This window comes from Rhinolophus hipposideros, assembly GCF_964194185.1.
Source record: "Rhinolophus hipposideros genome assembly, chromosome: 7".
In the NCBI taxonomy this organism is placed as follows: Eukaryota; Metazoa; Chordata; class Mammalia; order Chiroptera; family Rhinolophidae; genus Rhinolophus; species Rhinolophus hipposideros.
In genome coordinates, this window is record NC_138053.1 from 75468181 (window position 1) to 75488518 (window position 20338).

Consider the following 20338-nt stretch of genomic DNA (forward strand, 5'->3'; position numbering starts at 1 on the left):
AGTAGCTTTGCTCTAGTGTGCACTACAGAATAGTAGAGACAAGTTTCTATAAGCAGATGCAAAGAAATATACAAACTAATGCCCCTTGTTGTAGTGGGGGGCATTGCGGCAGCTTTTAGTGCTATCCTTAATCTCTGTTTTACGATTGATTTCTAGGGAAACAGTGCTCTTAAAACACTGGAAATGAATCCATGTACCCCAAATACTGTTGAGGTTCTGGAAACTCGAACCACAGTTCCTAAAATAGAAGATACAGAAATAATTTCCCCAGTAGCTGAGCGTCCAGAAGATCGCTGTGATGCAGAACCCGAAAACCACGTGGTTGTGTCCTATTGTCCACCGGTCATTGAGGAAGAAATACCAAACCCAGGAGCAGATGATACCGCAGGGACCTCGCAAGTCATTTACATCGATATCCAGTCCATGTATCAGCCCCAGGCAAAGCCCGAGGAAGAACAAGAACCCGACACTGTGGGAGGGGCAGGCTATAAGCCACAAATGCACCTGCCCGTTACTTCCACTGTGGAAGACACAGCTGCAGAAGACGACTTAGACAAAACTGCAGGTTACCGACCGCAGGCCAATGTCAATACGTGGAACTTGGTATCTCCAGACTCTCCCAGATCCACAGACAGCAACAGTGAAATTGTGTCTTTTGGAAGCCCATGCTCCATTAACTCCCGGCAGTTTTTGATTCCTCCTAAGGATGAAGACTCTCCTAAATCTAATGGAGGGGGGTGGTCCTTTACAAACTTTTTCCAGAACAAACCCAACGATTAACAGTGTCACCTGTCACTTCCGTCTGCCATCTCAATAAGCTCTCATTGCTAGTGTTGCCGCATCAGCACTGGGCATCTCGGAGGGATCCTGTGAAGTACTGTTAGTGAGGTGGACTTCACTACATGCAAGTTACACTAAAAGTGTTAATGTGCTTTTAATGTAGTCTAAAAGCAAAGTGTAGTAATGCAGAAATTCAATCCACACAACTCAAGATTTGGAGCTATTGGTGATTCGAGCCAAAGAATTCTCACGTCCTCTACCTTCAAGAAGCACTTCGAGCCTAATTCTGTCCAGTCCATACGTGCAGAACAAATCCCCCAGCCGCTGTGTTGTGTTCTGTCATTAGTGGTTTTCTCATATGTATCCTTTATGGAATTGCAAGCAGGTTTGCAGGCAAGGGCGAGAAATATCAAAGTAACGTGACGATGTTGATTTGCCTGACATTTGCTCCATTGGATGAAAACCAAGCACAGATTTTAAAACTTTTAACACTATTCTCCTCTGTCCACAGCATTTATAAAAGTTAATATAATTTTTAATGTAGTGACAGCTATTTAGTGTTTTGTTTGATAAAGTATGCTGATTTCTGGGCCTACTGTATAATTGTTATCCAACAGTTCTCAGGGGTGCAAACTTGGAAAACGAGCGTGACACTGAGCAGCCCAAATCACAATCGTCTTTTCTGGCTTTGGTAGGTTTTTCAAACCTCTCTGTTATTTTTTAACTTTTATGCCAGCTTCCCATATCACAGTTGGTTGCCCTAATATTTGAAACTTAAATTTCTAAGACTATAGATCTAAGTTGTTTTTAAAAAGTCTGGGTTATTTTTTATTCTACAGTGTCAGTTTTATAAATCCATGAACAAATTCAATATTATTCATAAACACATAATTCCAGTGACTTACTGTTTGAGACGACCACTAAGCAATGTCTAGCCACATTAGCTATCTGTGTAGCTCTCACTGGCTTCGGTTCTTCCTGAGAGGGCTGTGCCATTGAGCCCCGATCACCCAGGCAGTGCCCTCCTTGACACCTTGCAGCAGATGTCCCTCCTGACTGTTCATCTTAGCTGTTCCTCTCTTAAATGACCATCAGTCCAGACTGTCTGGTTCCAGACCTCAACATTTTAAATATAAATGAAACAGACAATGTTTCTTACAGGAACAATTATTCAAGGGCTATTTCATATGAAATGTCATAAAGTCGGTGTAAGTCAGTGGGCAGACTGTGGAAAAGTGGAGCAGTTGCTACGTGAGCTGCCCAGAGCTGTATCTCACAGCCTCCGCTGCTCACCCTTGGTTCTCAGAGGTGATGTCAAGAATGAATGCGGTTCTTAGAAAAGCAGATAAAAAACTACAAAGTGGATCTTACATTGTTCTTTCCCTCAGGTTGTCTATGCATTTTGTGCTTTGATAGTTACGGAAAGAGAAATTAAAAATTTGAGATACCTGACTAAGTCAAGATATACCTGTTTTGTTATCAGTTCTGTAATTGTACATAATGGATCAGGTTTGTTGTTTTTTCTAGCTCTTAACGATCTTTATAAAAACCATGTTGTAGATAAAAGCCACAGGGTGACAAAGGACAAAATCTATATAGGTACTTTGTTTATGAATTCAGATTTTTACTGCTAGAATTCAGCTAAATTCCTGAGCTTCATGATACATGGACATGTGGAATGAAAATAGAAATTTTCAACAGTAAAACATGTATCAAACCAGAGCCATCACTAGCAGAGTTTTCTCTGTCATCTAATTTCTCCTCTTGGGCCCCTTTCTTAGCTTCCTTCTACCCGACACACTCAGACCTGGGGCTGCCTTCTCTCCCTGCCGAAGCGTGTCCTCACAGCACCCCTCTTGCCCCCAGCCCACGCTTTGTTACCATACAGGTTCTTGACTTCATCTCTCTAAGATAAGGATACATGTTGGCTAAGGTAAAGATGAGTTGGTCTACATTACACTAAACTGAGATCATGGGGAAAGACCAAAAAAGACTGTGTGATCTCTGTCAACACTATGTATTTCAACTGTGACCATCTGGATCCTGTGCCCTTCTAACCTATGTGACGACTCATTTCTTTGGCTGATGGTGACTATCACTGGGGCTCTTGAGTCCTCTCACTCTGTCCAAGACTTCACTGCTTGTTCTGTATGGAAAAGGTTGAGTGCTATTCACCTGTCCCCTGCTTCCGAAGGTCCATCCACAACAATCATTAGGTTAATGAGAAGCAGAGTAACGTTCTTAGTCTGGCAAGCTTCTTATAACTCGCTGTACTCTTGGAAGAATGTGGTTTAGGTCTGAGTCCAAAGCAGGTTCCTTATTGTTCCCCACTGAACTGAAGACAGCCAAGACCCACTGTGCTGATCAGAAGTTACTGCCTCCCAACCCCTGCCCCAACTGGGCATATGGTGGCAGCCTAAGCAGGGCAAAGAAGAGGGAAGGGTAGAGAGAGAAGACAGCCTTTGTCACGTACCGGGTTTGTGGCACTGGAGACACTGTCAGTGTGAAAGGTGGTCTCCTATGGTCATTCTCTGTCCAGTCATATTAGTTCCTCTCCCTGGGGGAGGAGTAACTAAAGGCTTGTTGGAAGGGGCAGCTAGATGGGTTCCCTCCATCCCTTCCTGCCTGGGAAGAGGACTGGGAAATCTTTCTTTCCTCAACTAAAGCCCAATCATTGGCTAGAAAATCCCAAATGTCTGAACTGGAATTATGTTCCACTATGTACGTTGAATAGTACTACATACAGAACACATTTACACATCCCTTATAAACCAATTTCAAGTCAGGCTTCCCTTGTGAGGAATGGAGATTCTGGTAGTCATTATGACTATTTCTCTTGTGAGTGGCCCTCTTAAATAACATTTCATATAAAAATATTCTTAGAAGACTTAGCTAGGCTTTTAACATTAGATAGTCCTTTTACATTATGTATTGCATGGATTAGTACCCATATGCAATTGAAGTCTTCATGTGTTGAACCTGTAGAAGCCTGGATCTGAGATTGTGGCCCTGGCTCTCTGGATAGTTGAATTGTGTGTTTATGTGCTTAAGTGATAGCGGGGCTGTGATCCTGCAGCTCAGACCCAGACGCAGCCATTTCGCAGAAATGTTGAAGGGCAAAAGTATCATTTTCCATACCAGCATTACTTGCATGGCTCATGGATCTGAAAGATTACATTTAGAACATTGAGTCCTAAAAACTGTGGCCAAAGTCACATTCTTCAAACTTCATGCAGCTTGTATTCTTGTGGGAAATTAGTCCTATAATTTCTTGATTGTCTTCATACCGTCCATACTTAAAGAACATCACTGTCCTTTCAGTATTTGAATAATGTAGTTTAGTGAAGGAGACCAAAGAATATTTTCTTCCAAAGGGAATTTGAAATCAGTTTTATGGTATTTTGAAGTTAAAGTACTCCCTCTAACACGTCAATATGCAGAAAATGTTATCTCAAAACTTCTACTGCTCAGGCATAAGATCTGAGAAGACTTTTTACTTATACTCTCAAGTAATTTTTGCTGTTTTCTGTTTTGATCCATGTTAAAATTTGTACATCTTTTCTGAAACCTTTTTTCTCATTTTGAAAGTATAAAATTGGGCATCTCAAGAGTAAAATGCAGGATCATTAGCTAATTACAAAGACTAGGCACATAGGGGAAGTTCAGTGATTTCGTGTTGACGGAGTCCCATCCCAGGCTGCAGATTCAAGAGAGTGCTATCTGCAGGGTGGAATGTATGAAGATGTAACTTGTGTAGATCTGAGACTGTTGGCTCGAAGCTTCATTACTCTAAAAGTGGCTCCACAGTTGGAGTGAAAACTTCAGGAAGACTCATGCAAAAGCATCACTAGATACCGTATTTCTCCCTAATTTTAAGTGTTCATAGTTTCTTTGTACTTGGTGGGTATACAGATTGGGACATGTTTGTACCAACCAGCCTGTGTTCTAGCAAACATCAGTGTGTGAATTTAATTGATTAAGCACTCATTCTTTTAATAAACTTTCTTCCAAGCATTTATTTTAAAATGGAATTTCCTGGTAAAACAAAGTTTCATGATACCCTGCCCATCTTGTTTTTTGTATCCAGAAGAAAATTTTTCACACAAGAAATGATTTGTGGCCAAACTTACGGGAAATGCATCTGAAGACATGACATTAGAATATCATTGGAAATTACTTGGTTTGAATTTGGTCTGGGTCTGTCTTCATGGATTATGTACCAGGGTTATCAGTGCCAGTATGGAAGATTACGAATAACATTCAGTTAGTATGTCAGGCTTTCTTGTGTGTGGTAAAAATTTAGGGGATGTAGTTTGATGTAGAATAAATCCAAATCTGTATAATTATGATATTGACTTACGACAAGATTCTATTATTTTTAACCACGAGTAGTGCTTATTTCTCCCTATGTTAGAAATATTAATACTTTGGATTTTAGGTGTCCTACCATGTTTCCCCGAAAATAAGAACAGGTCTTATACCATATTTCCCCGAAAATAAGACCGGGTTTTATATTAATTTTTGCTCCAAAAGATACATTAGAGTGTATTTTCAGGGGATGTCTTATTTTTTCCATGTACGACAATCTACATTTATTCAAGTACAGTCATGTCATCTTGTGGAACATTGTCATAACATATGTCCATCTGGCTGACGATCTTAACTGGGGCTTATTTTCGGGGTAGGTCTTATTTTCGGGGAAACAGTTATAATCAGAATTTACCTATGCAAGACAAATTCTAACTGCAACATTTTTATGAAAATTAAAAGTAGTATTTTAAGAGGGAATCCCTCTGAATGTTTTTCTGTGCAAGTGCCTAGCTGAAGAACCATAGAAACAGTAAATTCAAAAACTTTTAAATAAATAAACCCTAACTAATTGAATATTAACCAAATACAAAGCAGTAATAACTTATGTTGCTTTTTGGTTGTTATAATTGAATACCCTAAAAACTAAGAGAGATGAATAGAGAAAAATTAGTATTTAATCAATAAGGAAATTGATTTTATTACATTTATATGTATCTCCTAAGATTTATGTAAATCTTTGCTGTAGCCAATCAGAATTAAAAAAAAAAAAAATACAACATAGACCTTATGCTGCACTTAAGCCAACAATGCTTTGTACACCTTTGAATGGCTCACTTAAAAGTACTGAATTCTCTTATATACTTTAAAATGTATATTAGAATTATTCTATTTTAAATGGGTAACTTTTAATTTCTGAACTTACTACTTTTCCTAAGCATTCCAGTGGTGTATTCTAAAAGATCAAAAGATTTCTATGTGGTAATACAATTTTCATTAAGACATGGATAAGTTAACTATTAGGTTTAACATTAGTATTTTTGCAATTGATCAAAGAAAACTACTGAATAATGATTTTCATTATTTTTTTTTCAAATATTCTGCTCCCAGTTTGATTCCAAATACTTTCCCCCGTTACTTATGATATATCCTTCTATTGAATTTCTTTTCTTCCAACATATGTTTAGGAAAAATGTGAACACATTATGAATAGTTGAAGACAACACACAAAAAGAAATCCTATTCAGTTTATTGTTGGGGAAGGGTAGTTACATGATACCCTGGGATTTGTTTTATCCTATTATTACCCCCCACCAAAAAAAAAAAAAAAAACGAAATAAAAAACAACAGCGTGGATTTTTCTTAAAAAACATTTCAATTCAGAAAATGCTTGAAAAAGATTGTCTTGGATAGCAAGACATCCTAAATTTGAGATGTCATCACCTTAAAGGGTGTGTCCAAAGGTCAAAAATCATTTTCAAATACTCAACGTTTTTAGTGGGAATGTGTTACTATTTATTCTCTTTCATTAGCTGGCAATAAATTCTTATAATGCTAGGAAATTACCATTTTTTACTTTCAAAATTACATTATAGTGAATTACTGTTTACAAAATACACATACTGTGAACAGATACAAGTTTTTGTCTTCTATAAGGTTGTTTGTAGAATGAGTGTTTTTTTAAAGGGGATGTTATATGTTAAATATTTTCAGTTTTTTAATAAATGCTAACAATTGTTTACTAATTTTTTTTGGTCAGGTTTGTGCAAATGTAGCTGAAAGATAGGGAGAAACTGCAGATCTAAAACTTCCCCTTTTCATTTCTTGAAATATTACCACTACAGACCTTTTTCTGAACCTGAATGATCAGTTGTGATGCTCTATATCTAAAATCATACTTAATCATATAAGGAAATATTTAAATACTATACACATACAGGAAGCAAACTTTAGGTTGTAGTATATTTGTGTGGTTCAGTCTAATTCACAGAATTCTGAGTTATGGAATAAAACAACTCCACTTAAAGAGATAACAACTGAAGTATTTTGCCTTGTGAAAATTGGGAGATTATGTTGCTGTTAGAAGGGAAAATTTGGCCACTTTATATCATTGTATAATTTCACAATTTAGTTTCCATATCTTTTGGAAAACATGGTTATAGTAAGAACATAGAATATAAGTAACCTATTACTAAGATACCTTAAATGTAAAACTAGTATGCTTAGCCGTTAACTCTTAAAGATGTTACTTATGTCTGTTTTTAAAATATGCATGTATTTAACAATTTTATCATAGTATTGTCGGAAAAAATAAATATATTTTCTTACAACTTACACTGACAGATATGGGCATTATTGTTTGTTTTTCTTCCTGTTTTAGGCACTTAGGAAAAGTGGCTTCTACTTTGTTGTTGTTAATACTTTTGATTCTATCGCATAAGAATCACACTGGTTATATAGCGGTCACATAGGGCTGTAACTAAATATTTAATGTTTTAATGCGTTGCTATGCCATTGACACAATCATGTTTCATTAAATATATTTACTAGAAAAGTTAGCATAAAAATTATCAAATAATGGGAATCTAACATTATAAGATAAATACTAAATAAATAAATACTGGTCCTTAAAGTATGGTTTTTAATTTATTTCCTATGAAGATACCTTAAACATTTCTGGAAATTCTAGGAATACATCAAAATGTTATTGCAATTTACTGAATTTGGAAATACAGGCATTATTTCAGCAAAACTAATAATTTTAAAGTATGAATTGATCTGAAATAGTATTTCATGAAGGGGAGAAGTTACGTCTTTAGTCATGTAGTCTACGTTTACTGAGAGTAACAGATAAAATACCATAAGAATGGGCTTGGATTTAACCTGGAGAAACTGTAGACCCATTTTAAATTAACTGGAACACGTGTTAGTATTTAAGTACTAGAAGAGTTTGTTAATATGCTCGATCCTATAGGGAGATCTCCGTGCATAACTTGTTTCCCAGATGGTGAATTCTGGAGCCAAAACGTGTAGCACTACCAACCCTAGGAAGTTTGAAAAGTTCAAAAACAGGAATGATGTGATTATTAGGGGAAAGAAAAACAGATGTATGAGTAATCATTTTTTAATGTATAGTATTCTGTACCACACTAAAATAATTAACTCACTAGCTCAAGTTCTATACAAAAGAACTGCATAAGGATGATTTTGAATGGCCTATAAATTTGATCCATGCCCCTGCCCCTCGAGTGACTCACAGTGAAACTGAATTAAAAGTAGTCTGCAAGAACCAGGGCAGTTGAAATAACAAGAGATGTCTTGAACTGATTTGGGATTAAATGGGAGCTGATTTTATCCCAGAGTGATTAGTCTCAGATTAAAGAGACAAAAGCTTTTGAGGGTGATTTTGATAAAAACAGTTAAGTAGACATCCTGTTACCTTTCCGCAGCACGGAGCACAATTCTGATGCTGTGTTTATAAGGAGTTGAACAGTGTCTGTCTGAGTCGCCCTGAATCCACAAAGCGCAGCACAGTATCTGCAACGTCACAAGTGCTTGATTAAAAAAAATAGCTTCATTCTACACATTCTTCAAACAGAATGTGTTTCCCTGGATGTTAGAAATGCGTTATGTTACAGAGAGGTGATCTGCCTGTGGAATAGTTGCCCACTATGGAAAGACGGGAGTCCTGTCAAACTTGCAGTCCTCAGAAGAGAACTGCAGGCTCCCTGCAGGGGCCTAAGGCAGTGCCTTCTCCAGGCCTGGGCCCTCGGCCTTTGTTCAAGGTAGGTATTCATTGCAGTTACCCTTTGTTCTCCCTCATGGAAATTGGCCTTCATCCTCTTCTCTCATTGACAACAAGGCAGATGGGGGATCAAGGGGCTTTATCTCCAACCCACCTTCCACCACCACCCTCCACACCTCCTCCCCACTTTGAAATTTATTTCATTCTCTCTGGGTTAGGTTCTCTGTATCCTTCCAAGTGACAATTTGTATGAGCACGTGATCCATTCTTGTCCCCACCTCTTATCCCTCAGTTGTGTATCTGTGTCTGGAGGAGACAATCCTTGCCCAATCTCTCAGGTACCTACTACTTTGTGGGTAGGTAAGCCCTGGTACATTCCACGGCCACACTGGGCTCTAGACTCCTCCCTGAAGTAACACACATCTCTATACCCAAAACTTTCTTCTCTCAGGCCAGATGTCCGCAAAGAGCTGGGCCCGTGTGTCATGCAGGGACTCTGGGCCCGCTCCCCGTACCAGAATGCAGGACATGGCGAGGCCAAAAAGGAACACCCACAGAACCATGGATAGGGGGTTCATACCACTATATTCTCGCTGGCGGTTGGGTTGAAGACACAGGGAGCAAACATCTGCCAGTACCCCAACAAAGGGTCTTCCTGCACCCAGTCTTGCTGGCGACTGGGTGAGACAAAGGAAGTAGGAGCCACACGATCGGCAATCCACCGTCCGCTTCTCTGCCTGCCAACCAACCTTGCTAGCCGCAATCTGCAGTCCGCTTCTCTGCCAACCAACCAACCCACCAACCAACTCAGCCACAGCAGTCATATCAGTGGCTAATTGGCTCACTGGTTAGAGCTGATGGTTAATTAGACTAGTCACAGCTGATGGTCATCTACTACCTGAGCCAACACCTTTCCATGTGAGGCCGAGAGCCTGGAAACTGCTCTCTGGGGCTCTGTCCCCACACTCCACCCCTACAGGGTCTCACCTCACAATCTACACAACAAGCATCTTCCATGAGGGACCCTGTGCCATATTAGCCTATAGGCACCTACAGATAGAGAATCATAGGAACCAACAATGGCAAATCCCTTCCATCTGGGAGGATACATGCTAGCTTTTCGTCCTGGGAAAGGAAGGTTGCTGCCACTGACACCTTTCCCAGGTTGTGGTACCAGACATTTATGGCAGTGCTTGGGGTCCCTTGTGTAGATTCAACATGTAGCAGAACAGGGGACCCCATAATAGGCCATAGTGAGAGCACATAGGTTCCCCGCAAAATCATCCCAGCATCGGGACCTCCTTATACCACAGTCACTTGGGGTGGCCACTCGGCCACCACCCTAGCGTCACTTGCAAATCATGAGTCAAACCGGCCCCCCATGGGGCTATCAGGCCCAATCACCAACAGTGGGGGCTTTTGACCCACCAGGGCCAAGTCCATTGATGCCGTTCCCCTGTTTTCAAGCAGGTGGGTGCTGGCAGCAAAATGTTTCCATTCCTGCCGTAGCCTGGCTTTAACAGTCTCACCTGTGGTAACTTGTAACTGAATGGGAGCGGCCGTTCGATGTAGCAGAGCTTCTACTGGTGCGGGTCCTCCCTGCCGTGGTCTCTCATTCAGGATTCTCAAGACATCCCATGCGAAGCCCAGTTGCGCATCGTGGGAGGGTGTTTTGACAATCGGAGGCCTCCCTTCAAAAGGCCGTTGTAGCGTTCAATCATGCCAGCTGCTTGTGGATTGTACGGGGTATGAAACAACCATTGCGCGTCCATCCTGGCAGCCCAGCGCTGCACTTTTTGCCCCGTAAAATGGGTACCCCTGTCACTTTCAATGACTTGGGGGCGCCCACAGAGGGCGCACAGCCTTGTAACAGCGACTACTCTATGTCGCTGATCTGCAGCCGGACACGGCCAAGCAAACATCAACCCCATAGCAGTGTCCACTGCTGTGAACACACATCACATTGCAGGCTTTAGGCAGAGGTCCAATGTAATCCACTTGCCAGCAAGTGAGGGGCACCATCCCTTGCGTAATCTGCTGTGTCTCCCAGGGGAGCCTCCGCCTTTTGGGGGCTGTCCTGGGCACAGATGGCACAGTCATAGCAGGCATCTGCTATTTCCTGCCATTTCAAAAGCAGACCCCAGCGTCTGCTCACCTGCCACATAGTTTGGCTTGCAGCGTGCTGCAATTTCCTGTGCAGCCAATGGGCCACATCAGTGGCAGGGGCTTGTTCTAACCATCGGGCCCTTGCTAGGGCATCTGCTTCATCATTACCTGGGGACACTAAGGGGGAGTGACCTGTGACATGCATTAGGGTCACCTCCTTTCTCTGCCCTAGTCCCAGAGGTCTTGCCACATGGCTTGATCCCACAGTGGACGGTGTCCTACCCACCAGTTTTTGTGTTTCCACATAGAGAGCGACGTTAGGCCCCAGAACACCGCCCAGCTGTCAGTACAAATAACTAGGGGCCCAGGCTCATGGCTGATTACCATCCACACAGCCCGTAATTCAGCCCACTGGCTCCTCTGGCCTGTCCCAGTATCAAACCAAATGGTGTCTGTTTGGGGCTGCACACCAATAGCCGTCCAAACAGCTGCAGCTCCTCGGCTAGAACCATCGGTAAACCAGGCATCCTCAGGTACTGGGGGCTGTCCTCCGTAGGGCGAGGGCTCCAAGTCCTCCCCTCTAGGCAGAGCGCTTGGCTCAGCCTGGGCTACAAGCTCCACAGTCACCAGGACCTGTTATAGCTTTGTGCTCAAAGGGCTTGAGCTAAGGGTGCTACGTTGCTCCAAGTAGGCACCCCACTTGGCGAGGGTGGTGGTCTGTGCCACCCCCGTTTTGGGTCCCTGGGTCCACGTACGGACCCACCCCTGGATGGGATAGGTTGTTTGAACCAACTCCCGTGCCGTTCCTGTGATGGTTTCTACGGCCCCTAGGGCTGCGTACACAGCAGCCAGCTGTTTCTCTATTAGAGAGTAGTGGACTTCCGCTCCTTTCCACAATTGGGACCAAAATCCTACTGGCGACCGGAGATGCTCCTGCCGTTGGCAGAGGCCCCATCCGTACCCCTCTTGGGTTACGTGAACATCTAGTTCAAATGGGCAACAGGGTTTACTACTTGCAGAGCCTGTGCCTGCTGCATTGCCCGTTTTGTGGCAATGAAGGCTTGCTCTATAGCCTCTGTCCAATTCCACGAGGCCCCATTTTTTATCATGTTATACAAGGGCCTTGCTATCTGTGCTAAATGGGGTATAAACACCTGCAAATACCCCAACAGACCCAAATACATCTGAAGTTGGGAGACCTTGGTTAGCTGGGGAAAGGCTTGTATTTTGTCAATAATCACCTCAGGTATGACCTTTGTCTTACTCAACCACACAATACCCAAAAACTTGACAGATAAGCCAGGGCCTTGGACCTTTTCCTCATTCACCTCCCAGCCACGTCACTTCAGGTGGCGGAGAAGAGAACGAGCTGCTTGCTCTAAATCTGAAAGAGAATCAGATGTTAGTAAAATATCATCAGCATAGTGAAACAAGGCCACAGAGGATGGGCTATCCCACTGTGCCAAATCCTGGGTCACACGCCTGTGGCAGATAGTGGAGCTGTGCAAGTATCCTTGCAGAAGGACTTGAAAAGTCCACTGCCGCCTGTCCCAAGTAAAAGCAAACTGCTCTTACACTCGGGTGCAATGTCAATGGAGAAAAAAGCATTGGCCAAGTCCACTACATAGAGATACGTTCCCAGGTGGACAGTCAGACGATACATCAAATAGTGTACTGAAGGCACCGCAGCGTGCAACGGTGGTGTCACCTTATTTAATTCCCTATAGCCCACAGACATTCGCCAGGTCCCATCTGGCTTCTTGACAGGCCATACTGGGGAGTTAAAGGGACTGTGCGTTGGCCTCACAATATGTGCCTTCTCCAATTCCAGTATTGTACGACCAATCTCCTCCTGCCCTCCTGGCAAGCAGTACTGTCGCACTGTAACCACGCGCCAGGGCTGCAGCAACACTTGAGGAGGGTGGTGAGCATGCCCGCGTGTCACCGCTTTCACCACCCGGATCTGGAGACAGAACTCTCCTACCAACATCTGCAAACTGAGGCCATGAAGGATGCCCACCCCTAGAATATACTCCGGAACAGGGGAGACATAAACCTTGTAGGTACGAGGGGGAAGCCTTCCTATACCCAGTGGTATGGAAATGGCTTTTATCGTCACCGTCTTTCCCCCGTAGCCATCAATGCAGATTGCTGGTCCGGGGAACAGTTCTAGGTTCCCATAAACAAGACTACAGTCTGCACCGGTGTCAACGAGGGCCAAAACCCTCTGCACATTAGAAGTTGACCAATATATGGACAGTTTTACGTGGGGCCTCCGGTCCCTGCTCGTCCCCTCTGACCGGGTACCTTGGCCCCACCCCTAATCAAGCTGAAAGGAGTTGGTCTCAAGTGGCTGCATGAAGTCCTGGAGGGACACAGGTCGCGCTTTCCCAGACTTCTCCTTTAGGCTTCGCTGGAATTGATGTTCTGGACCCAGCTGTTTCCAAAGCTCCAACAAGAGTGCATTGGGTTGTCGGCCTATTTTTTCCTGATCAACCCCTGCTGCCACAAGATCACACCACATCTGTGCGCGTGTTACTCTCTGAGGCCTGCGACCTCGCCCCTTTACTTTTGACTTGGGGCTTCCAGGTCTTAATTTCTCGGACCTCCTGTCTTAACTTCCCTTGCCGCCAGCTTTCAGCATCCCCCAGGGTGGCCATGGCGGTGGTAACTTCATGGGTCCTCTGCCACACATAGGGTGTAAGAATGGCAAACAAGGATCCAAAAACATTTGCAGAGGCAGTATCCAAAACCAGATCTCTCATGCTGGTTGTAAAATGCTCGTCACCCGGCCCCCGCATATTAGGGTTGAACATAGCATGTCTCATAATCTGTTTCATGGATGATTTGAATAAGTTCAGTATATGATTGCCATTTACTACAGTGTCTGGCAACTCGCCAGCCTCTCCCCATACTGTGCGTACTGCAGCGGTGAGCCACTCCATTAGAGTGTGGTTGCCCAGGTCTTGGGCCAACCTATGGCAGTTCTGTAACCTTTGTCACAGCGATGGATGCACTGCCACAGAGGCTAGCTTTTCCATTTCACCTGGGAAGTAGCCAAGCCGAGATCAGCTCTCCAGGGCGCTGTTGGCACCGCCTCCCCAGCTCCTGTAACTCAGTGGGAGTGTAAGGGGTGTAGGTGTGAACTCAGTCACAGCTGGGTTACTGACAGCTACGCCCCCAGGGCCCAAAGGTTGCTCATGCTTTACCTTTTGCTTTATGATGGGCTGGGCATGGGGGTTGGGAGCTACATTGTCTCCACTCGCATTGTCCACCTCTGCCTCAGAGTCTCCACTATGGGGCTCCTCCTCTAACATGTGGTCCCGAGCTTCCAGCACCTCCTGCTGGGGCTGCTGGTCTGGCACCTGAGCTATTTCATTAAGTGCGTCTTCCGTGTTATGACACAACACGGCAAGAAACATCCAGCCCACACGGCCAGCTGTGGGCCAGCTTCCTCAGGCAACTGCTCAGCTAGAACCTGTAGGGCCCTCTCCTCACTGGCCAGAGAGCCATCCATGTCCTCTCACCCCTCCTCAGGGGTCCAACTTCTGAGAACAGTGGCTACCGGGTACCACACACTGTGTGGGGGCCACAGGTCCTCCTGCCCAGAGTCAGATGCCATTCCGAGTTGGCCAGAATCCTGCTCGCTGCGCCAGGCGTCCAATTGGGTGGAGGTCTCAGTGTAAGATGTTCGCAACCCTCGGAGCCTACCGCAGTAGCAGGCCACCAAAAAGCAGGCGACGCCCTTCATGGCCAACAGGGTGGTGTGCCATCTGGAGGCTTGAGTCTCCCAGGGAGACCGCGCCTCCCGTTCCCAGGGCCACTCCTCACGGGCCTCCCGAACCTGAGCTTTCACACGGATAAACTGTTCCATTACCGCTTTGGGGATTCTGGTCAGTGCCGTACCCTGATCGCTGCGCCATGTGTCACCCGGGGACTCTTGTCCCGCTTCCCACGTACGATCGCAGGACATGGTGAGACCAAAAAGGAACACACACGGAGCCATAGGTAGGGGAGTCATACCACTATATTCTCACTGGCGGCTGGGTTGGAGACACAGGGAGCAAACATCCACCAGTACCCCAACAAGGGGTCTTCCTGCACCCAGTCTCGCTGGTAGCCAGGTGAGACAAAACTGTAGGAGCCACATGATCTGTGATCCGCCATCCACCGTCTGCTTTTCTGCCTGCCAACCAACCTTGCTAACCACAATCTGCAGTCCACTTCTCCGCCAGCCAGCCAACCAACCAACCAACCAACCAACCAACCAACCAACCAACCAACGCAGCCACGGCAGTTATATCACTGGCTAATTGGCTAACTGGTTAGAGCTGATGGCCAACTAGTTACAGCTGATGGCCAACTACTACCCGAGCCAGCACCTTTCCACGTGAGGCCGAGAGCCTAGAAACTGCTCTCTGGGACTGTCCCCACACTTACAATCAGAGGAGAGAGCGCCCTTTCTCTTAGTCCCCAGTGAGGACTGATTGGCCTGGCCTGTGTCTTGTGCCCCTACCTGGTCCAATCATATGGGCTGGAGGTTCTATTCAAAGGCTACTTTCCCAAGAGCCATGTATTAGAGTTGGAGGAGGACCAGTCATCCAAAAGAAGGGAGGTAATATTCTGAGTGGACAAAACAAAAAATAGTCACTATAAGCTCACTGAAGGAAAACTAGAACATAGATAAAAGGAAAAAAAATCACAATCTTCTTATGCAACATTAGCTATTTTTAACATTTTACTTTATATTCTTTCATTTTTCTTATGTGAATGTTTGCATATGTGTACACATATTTTCATATATACATCTTATTAATGTGTGTAATAAAGACCATGCAGCAGGCCTTGTAACCATGCACCTCTCTCCTCCACAGCCCTTGGTCTGATTGTCCCTTTGCTCTGCCTCTGCTTTTCTCCAGCCAGTTTCCTAACTGAGATTCCTGTAGCTAATCCCCTGGCCTGGTGCCGGTTACTTTTGTTTCTAAATGAGTGTATGTGAGCGAATTTCTTGAGCTTCCCTGGCCTCCCTTCTCAGAGACATTCCAATCCAAGTCTTCTCTGAGCCAAGTCAGAGCTGCAGCCCCTTAGTACTAAGCTGTCCAAGGAAGCCAGAGCCCCAGGCTGGGTCCTGGCTAGGAGGTGGGCAGTTGGGACCTTAGGGGAGACAGTACCACATGTTTGGAGATTTCTGTGCCTTTGGAAACCGTTTGGATCTTGAGCAAGGAAGAGAGACAAAGATAGACAAATAGAAAAGCAGAGACCTCATCCCAAATGCTGAGACATAGACATAGTGTTCGTCTCACATCTTTCCAGGAAAAGACAAGTGCTCCTGGGAGCCATGCACTTTCTAGGACAAAGATGCCTCAGCAAGGGCAGGCAGGAAGAGGAGAGGTAGGGAGTTCTCTGTGCTGTCGGCCCTACTCCTTCAGGTCTTGGCTTGGCTTAGGGCTAGGCAGGGACCCAGGGGAGCACATTTAGGCTTGGAAATAGTTTGTAACAACTCCCCTGAATTCTGGAGGTTATTTGTGGAGGAGAAGGCAAGGGAGGGAAGGGCAAAGATCTCAAAAGCAGACCTCATTGTCTGTGGGGGGCGGGGGGCCCTGAGCCCCACTTTGACAGAGTAGCTCTAGTCTCTGCTTTCAGACTTGTTCAACCCAGAGTCCTTGCAATAAGAGAGCTATGGAAGACAGATTTGGAGCTGTCATGAGAAACTGGCGAGCAGACACTAGGGGACAAGCCTGTGCCCAAACGGATCCCTCCTACCTCCCGCCCCAAGACTATACAACCAATGACAGCTAACCTGAGGGAGCCCCAGAATGCCACAGAACAATCCTACGTCGTTGGGCAGGCTGCGTCTGAAGTTCGGGGTAAAGGATAGTGAAGTATCATGGTTGTGTCTTCATGGCAGTACCACCACAAGTCACCCGGTCTTTCTGGCCAGCCTCTGTTTTCCCGAGTCAAACAGGCCACGCCAATCTGCTCTGGCCGTCATCAAAGGAGGGCTGTGATTTAGATCCAATATGTGAACACTCTTTGAATGTGAGGTTGATGTGCAGTGACTCACGGGGCCTAGCCCAGTGTTGAATTGGATTAGTCATTTTGCTGCCTGAATATAGCCACCTGTAAGCTGGAACGTCCTAATGACGGCCTGTCACTTCCACTAAGACCCACCAGCTTCAATGCCTTCAGACCTTGTATTTAGTGGCTGAAGAAGGGCTGCTTATATTTCCCTTCTGTGTTTAGTGTGTGCTATGTTTAGTGTGTCCTGCTTATGATGCTGTTGAATGACCCCATTCTCCATCTTGGAAAATAACTCTGTAGGAATAGGCTGAAACAGCACGAATCTCTTGTTTTGGATTCTGATTTTGTTTTCATGCTGGTGGCCCTATCCCTTCTGGGCTCCTTCGGGGGTGATATTCTAGAGCATTTTCTTCCTGCCTTTGATAAGCTACCATGTTTCCCCGAAAATAAGACCTAGACGGACAATCAGCTCTAATGCATTTTTTGGAGCAAAAATTAATATAAGACCCAGTGTTATATTATATTATATTATGTTACATTACATTATATTACATTATATTGTATTATATATTAAAGACTCGGTCTTTTAGTAAAATATGACTGGGTCTTATATTAATTTTTGCTCCAAAAGACGCATTAGAGCTGATTGTCTGGCTAGGTCTGATTTTCAGGAAAACACGGTAATCACACATCTTTCTCAGCTAAGGGATTGGGCTGTCGAAGGGCACTCCTGTACCCCCGTCTCCACTTTCAAGGGGAGCTACTGTGTGTTCCTGCACTGGGCCAGAGCGGGAAGAGGCAAGGGTGGGAATGGGTAGCAGCTAATGCTTTGTTCAAGCCCCTCTCCTGAAGTCGTCATCCTCTTTCCACTCGGAGCTAGAATTCTCTGCCTTTATTGTCCCCAGCAGCTGGGCCTCTACAGGTTGCCCCTTCGTGCTTCCCTCGCAGGGAAGAACAGCCTTCTGGGGCCAAGGGTTGGCTGTCAGAGCTCTGAGAGGAACTAGGAGCCCCTCCTACTCCCTATTCTTCTTCCTTTGGGAACTTGCAGTGCTAAAAACAAGCTTTCTGAGAACCATATTTTTCTGGGTTAAAGGTGAAAAATGCAGTATTTCCTCCAAGTGGAAAGCACTCAGCCTGCCAGCTCTGGGCACATTTCCGAGATCCTTCTTCCCACTCAGGGAGGAGGCAGCTCCTTGCAAGGGGGAGAAGAGGGGAGATGGGCGGTCAGGGGAAAGCTCAGAGGAAGTCGGAAGGAAAGCACCAGTTACACTTGAAACCAGGGCTGTTAGTGTAAGGAAACCAGAGGGCCTGTTTGTGTTGGATCAGGCCTGGAGGCTGGAACAGGACTGGGTCAGGAAATGAAAGGCACATAAGAGGGTGGAGAGCAGGGCAACCATTGGAGAGTGGGGCCCGACAAGGCCGGGGTCATCAAGCTGCCACCTCATGAGCTTCTGGGGCAGTGTGGGGACAAAGAAGACACCCACAGACCTTCCTGAGAGAAATCCCATGACTGGACTTAGAGGAAACATATGGAGCCATCAAAGTCAGTTTTAGTAGGAAAAGAAAGAACAGACAGTCCCTTCCCTCACCTCACCCTGCAGCCCTCCTTGCGTAGAATGCCTGGAAAGTTCTGGGGAATTTTCTCAGATCCTGATTGTGGGACAAAGCTTTTCAGGAACCCATGCTTCATGATATCCTTCCTGGACAGGATGGGGATTGCATTAATCTCTGAGCAACCTGGCTATTCCTAAAACTCTGAGCCAGGAGCCCAGTCTTCTCCAACATGCCTCTCAATGGAGCCACTTACCAAAAGCCTGGCACAGATCCCATCCTCCTGCTAGTTCCTCCTCCTCAGAACCACAACACTCAAATGTGAGACAACAGGTGGAAGAATGAGGGAGAACAGGGAGGCAGCAGATGAGGCTGGGGGAGGGGCAAATGCTGCCCAGCGGACCTGGCCTGGCTGCAGCAGTCACTGAGAACGTCACAGACTCTGTCCCGCCGCCCCCTAGGGTCTCCGCAGAAGAACTATTGTCAGGGGCCACCTCATCCCTACTGCACCACTTCTTCCAACAACATACGACGTGCTGTGGTGGGTTAATGATATTAATGGCCTTCATTTTCCATCCTCTCTGTTTCTATGCCCTTTGCCAAGTGACTTAGCCGTTCCTCTCATGATGGATGTGGCGTCTGTTTCTTCATCTCTTGAATCTATGAATTTTTGACTAATAGGATATAAGAGACATGTTGCAGTTCCAAAACTAGGCTGTAAAAGACTTTACACCATTGTCATGTGAAGGGCATGCGAGGATAGTCCACTGGTCCCGAGAGGAGCATGAGAGCCACAGGGAACGGACTCAAGTCACCTCACCATCCCAGCCGCGGACATCCTAAATTAGCCAACCGCTTCCCACGTGAACAAGTCCCATGGAGACCAGGAGACGCGCCTAGCCAAGGCCAGCCAAGATAGGCAGAGCTGCCAAGCCAACCACTCAGGCATGAAGTAATAAATACTTACTCCGGGATGCCACTGAGGTTTTGTGGTTGTTTGTCATGCAGCATTATTATGGGGAGAGGTAGCAGATACACTCAGAGAAAAAACTGGGAACCCACAAACCCAGGCTGAGCTCATCTCAACTCTCATGCCTTCTGAACTCAGGTCTAATCTCTCAGCTTCAGGACAAAGTTTTTATCCTCACAACTACCTCCACTATAAACTCATCCCACACCTCCTGGTTTTTATCCACTGACAGGGTGAAAGAGCCTTGCTCCTGGCTTGCTCTTACTCTGTTTTCCTACCTAAGGCCTCCCACGTGATCAGCTCCTCTTAGGCCCCCATACCCTGTTGCCCGCTCACCCGCAGGATCTCTACTGCCCTGAATCCATCACTGTGTTACTGCCCTCTTTGTAGCCCCTTCTGCATCCCACCCAAGTTGGTGGTTCAGAATCCCCATCAACTGCAACACACGCCCAAGCCCACATCCCTGGGTCACTGCATTTTCCTCTGGACCACACTTGCATGAAACAATGGCTCATCTACAACACAACTCTTCTGGCTTCAGCTCAGCTGGATATTTTGCTAAAATCACAATGATATTTTTGGCTGGAGGTAATTGATTCAAAATGTGCTATGAAAGCTACTCTATTATTTCTTGGGAAGCACTGGCTCTAGCAGTCTCTAAGGAAAAGATACTGAGGTGAGGGGGTTTGGGAGGTAGTAAAACCCACTTTCTACTACATGGCTTTTCTCCAAACTGCACTCACAAGAAGACATGTGTAGAGAGGATGAATTATTATCGTTGTTGTTGTTACCATTACTCCCCTAGGAGGAAGAATACTGGTCATCAAAAGGTATGAAAGACAGGAGGCAGAAGGTTA

The 20338-nt window shown here is 45.2% G+C and overlaps 1 protein-coding gene across 2 annotated transcripts in view; it reads left to right on the forward strand.

Moving 5' to 3' along the window:
- Positions 1 to 6403, forward strand: part of LIFR (LIF receptor subunit alpha) — a 70708-nt gene extending 64305 nt beyond the window's left edge. For both annotated transcript variants that reach the window (XM_081053898.1, XM_081053899.1), the window contains exon 20: positions 157 to 6403. In XM_081053898.1, coding sequence (XP_080910024.1) covers positions 157 to 780 — 624 coding nt within the window. In that variant the 3' untranslated portion in view covers positions 781 to 6403. The remainder of the gene's footprint in view (positions 1 to 156) is intronic.
- Positions 6404 to 20338: the final 13935 nt, after the last annotated feature.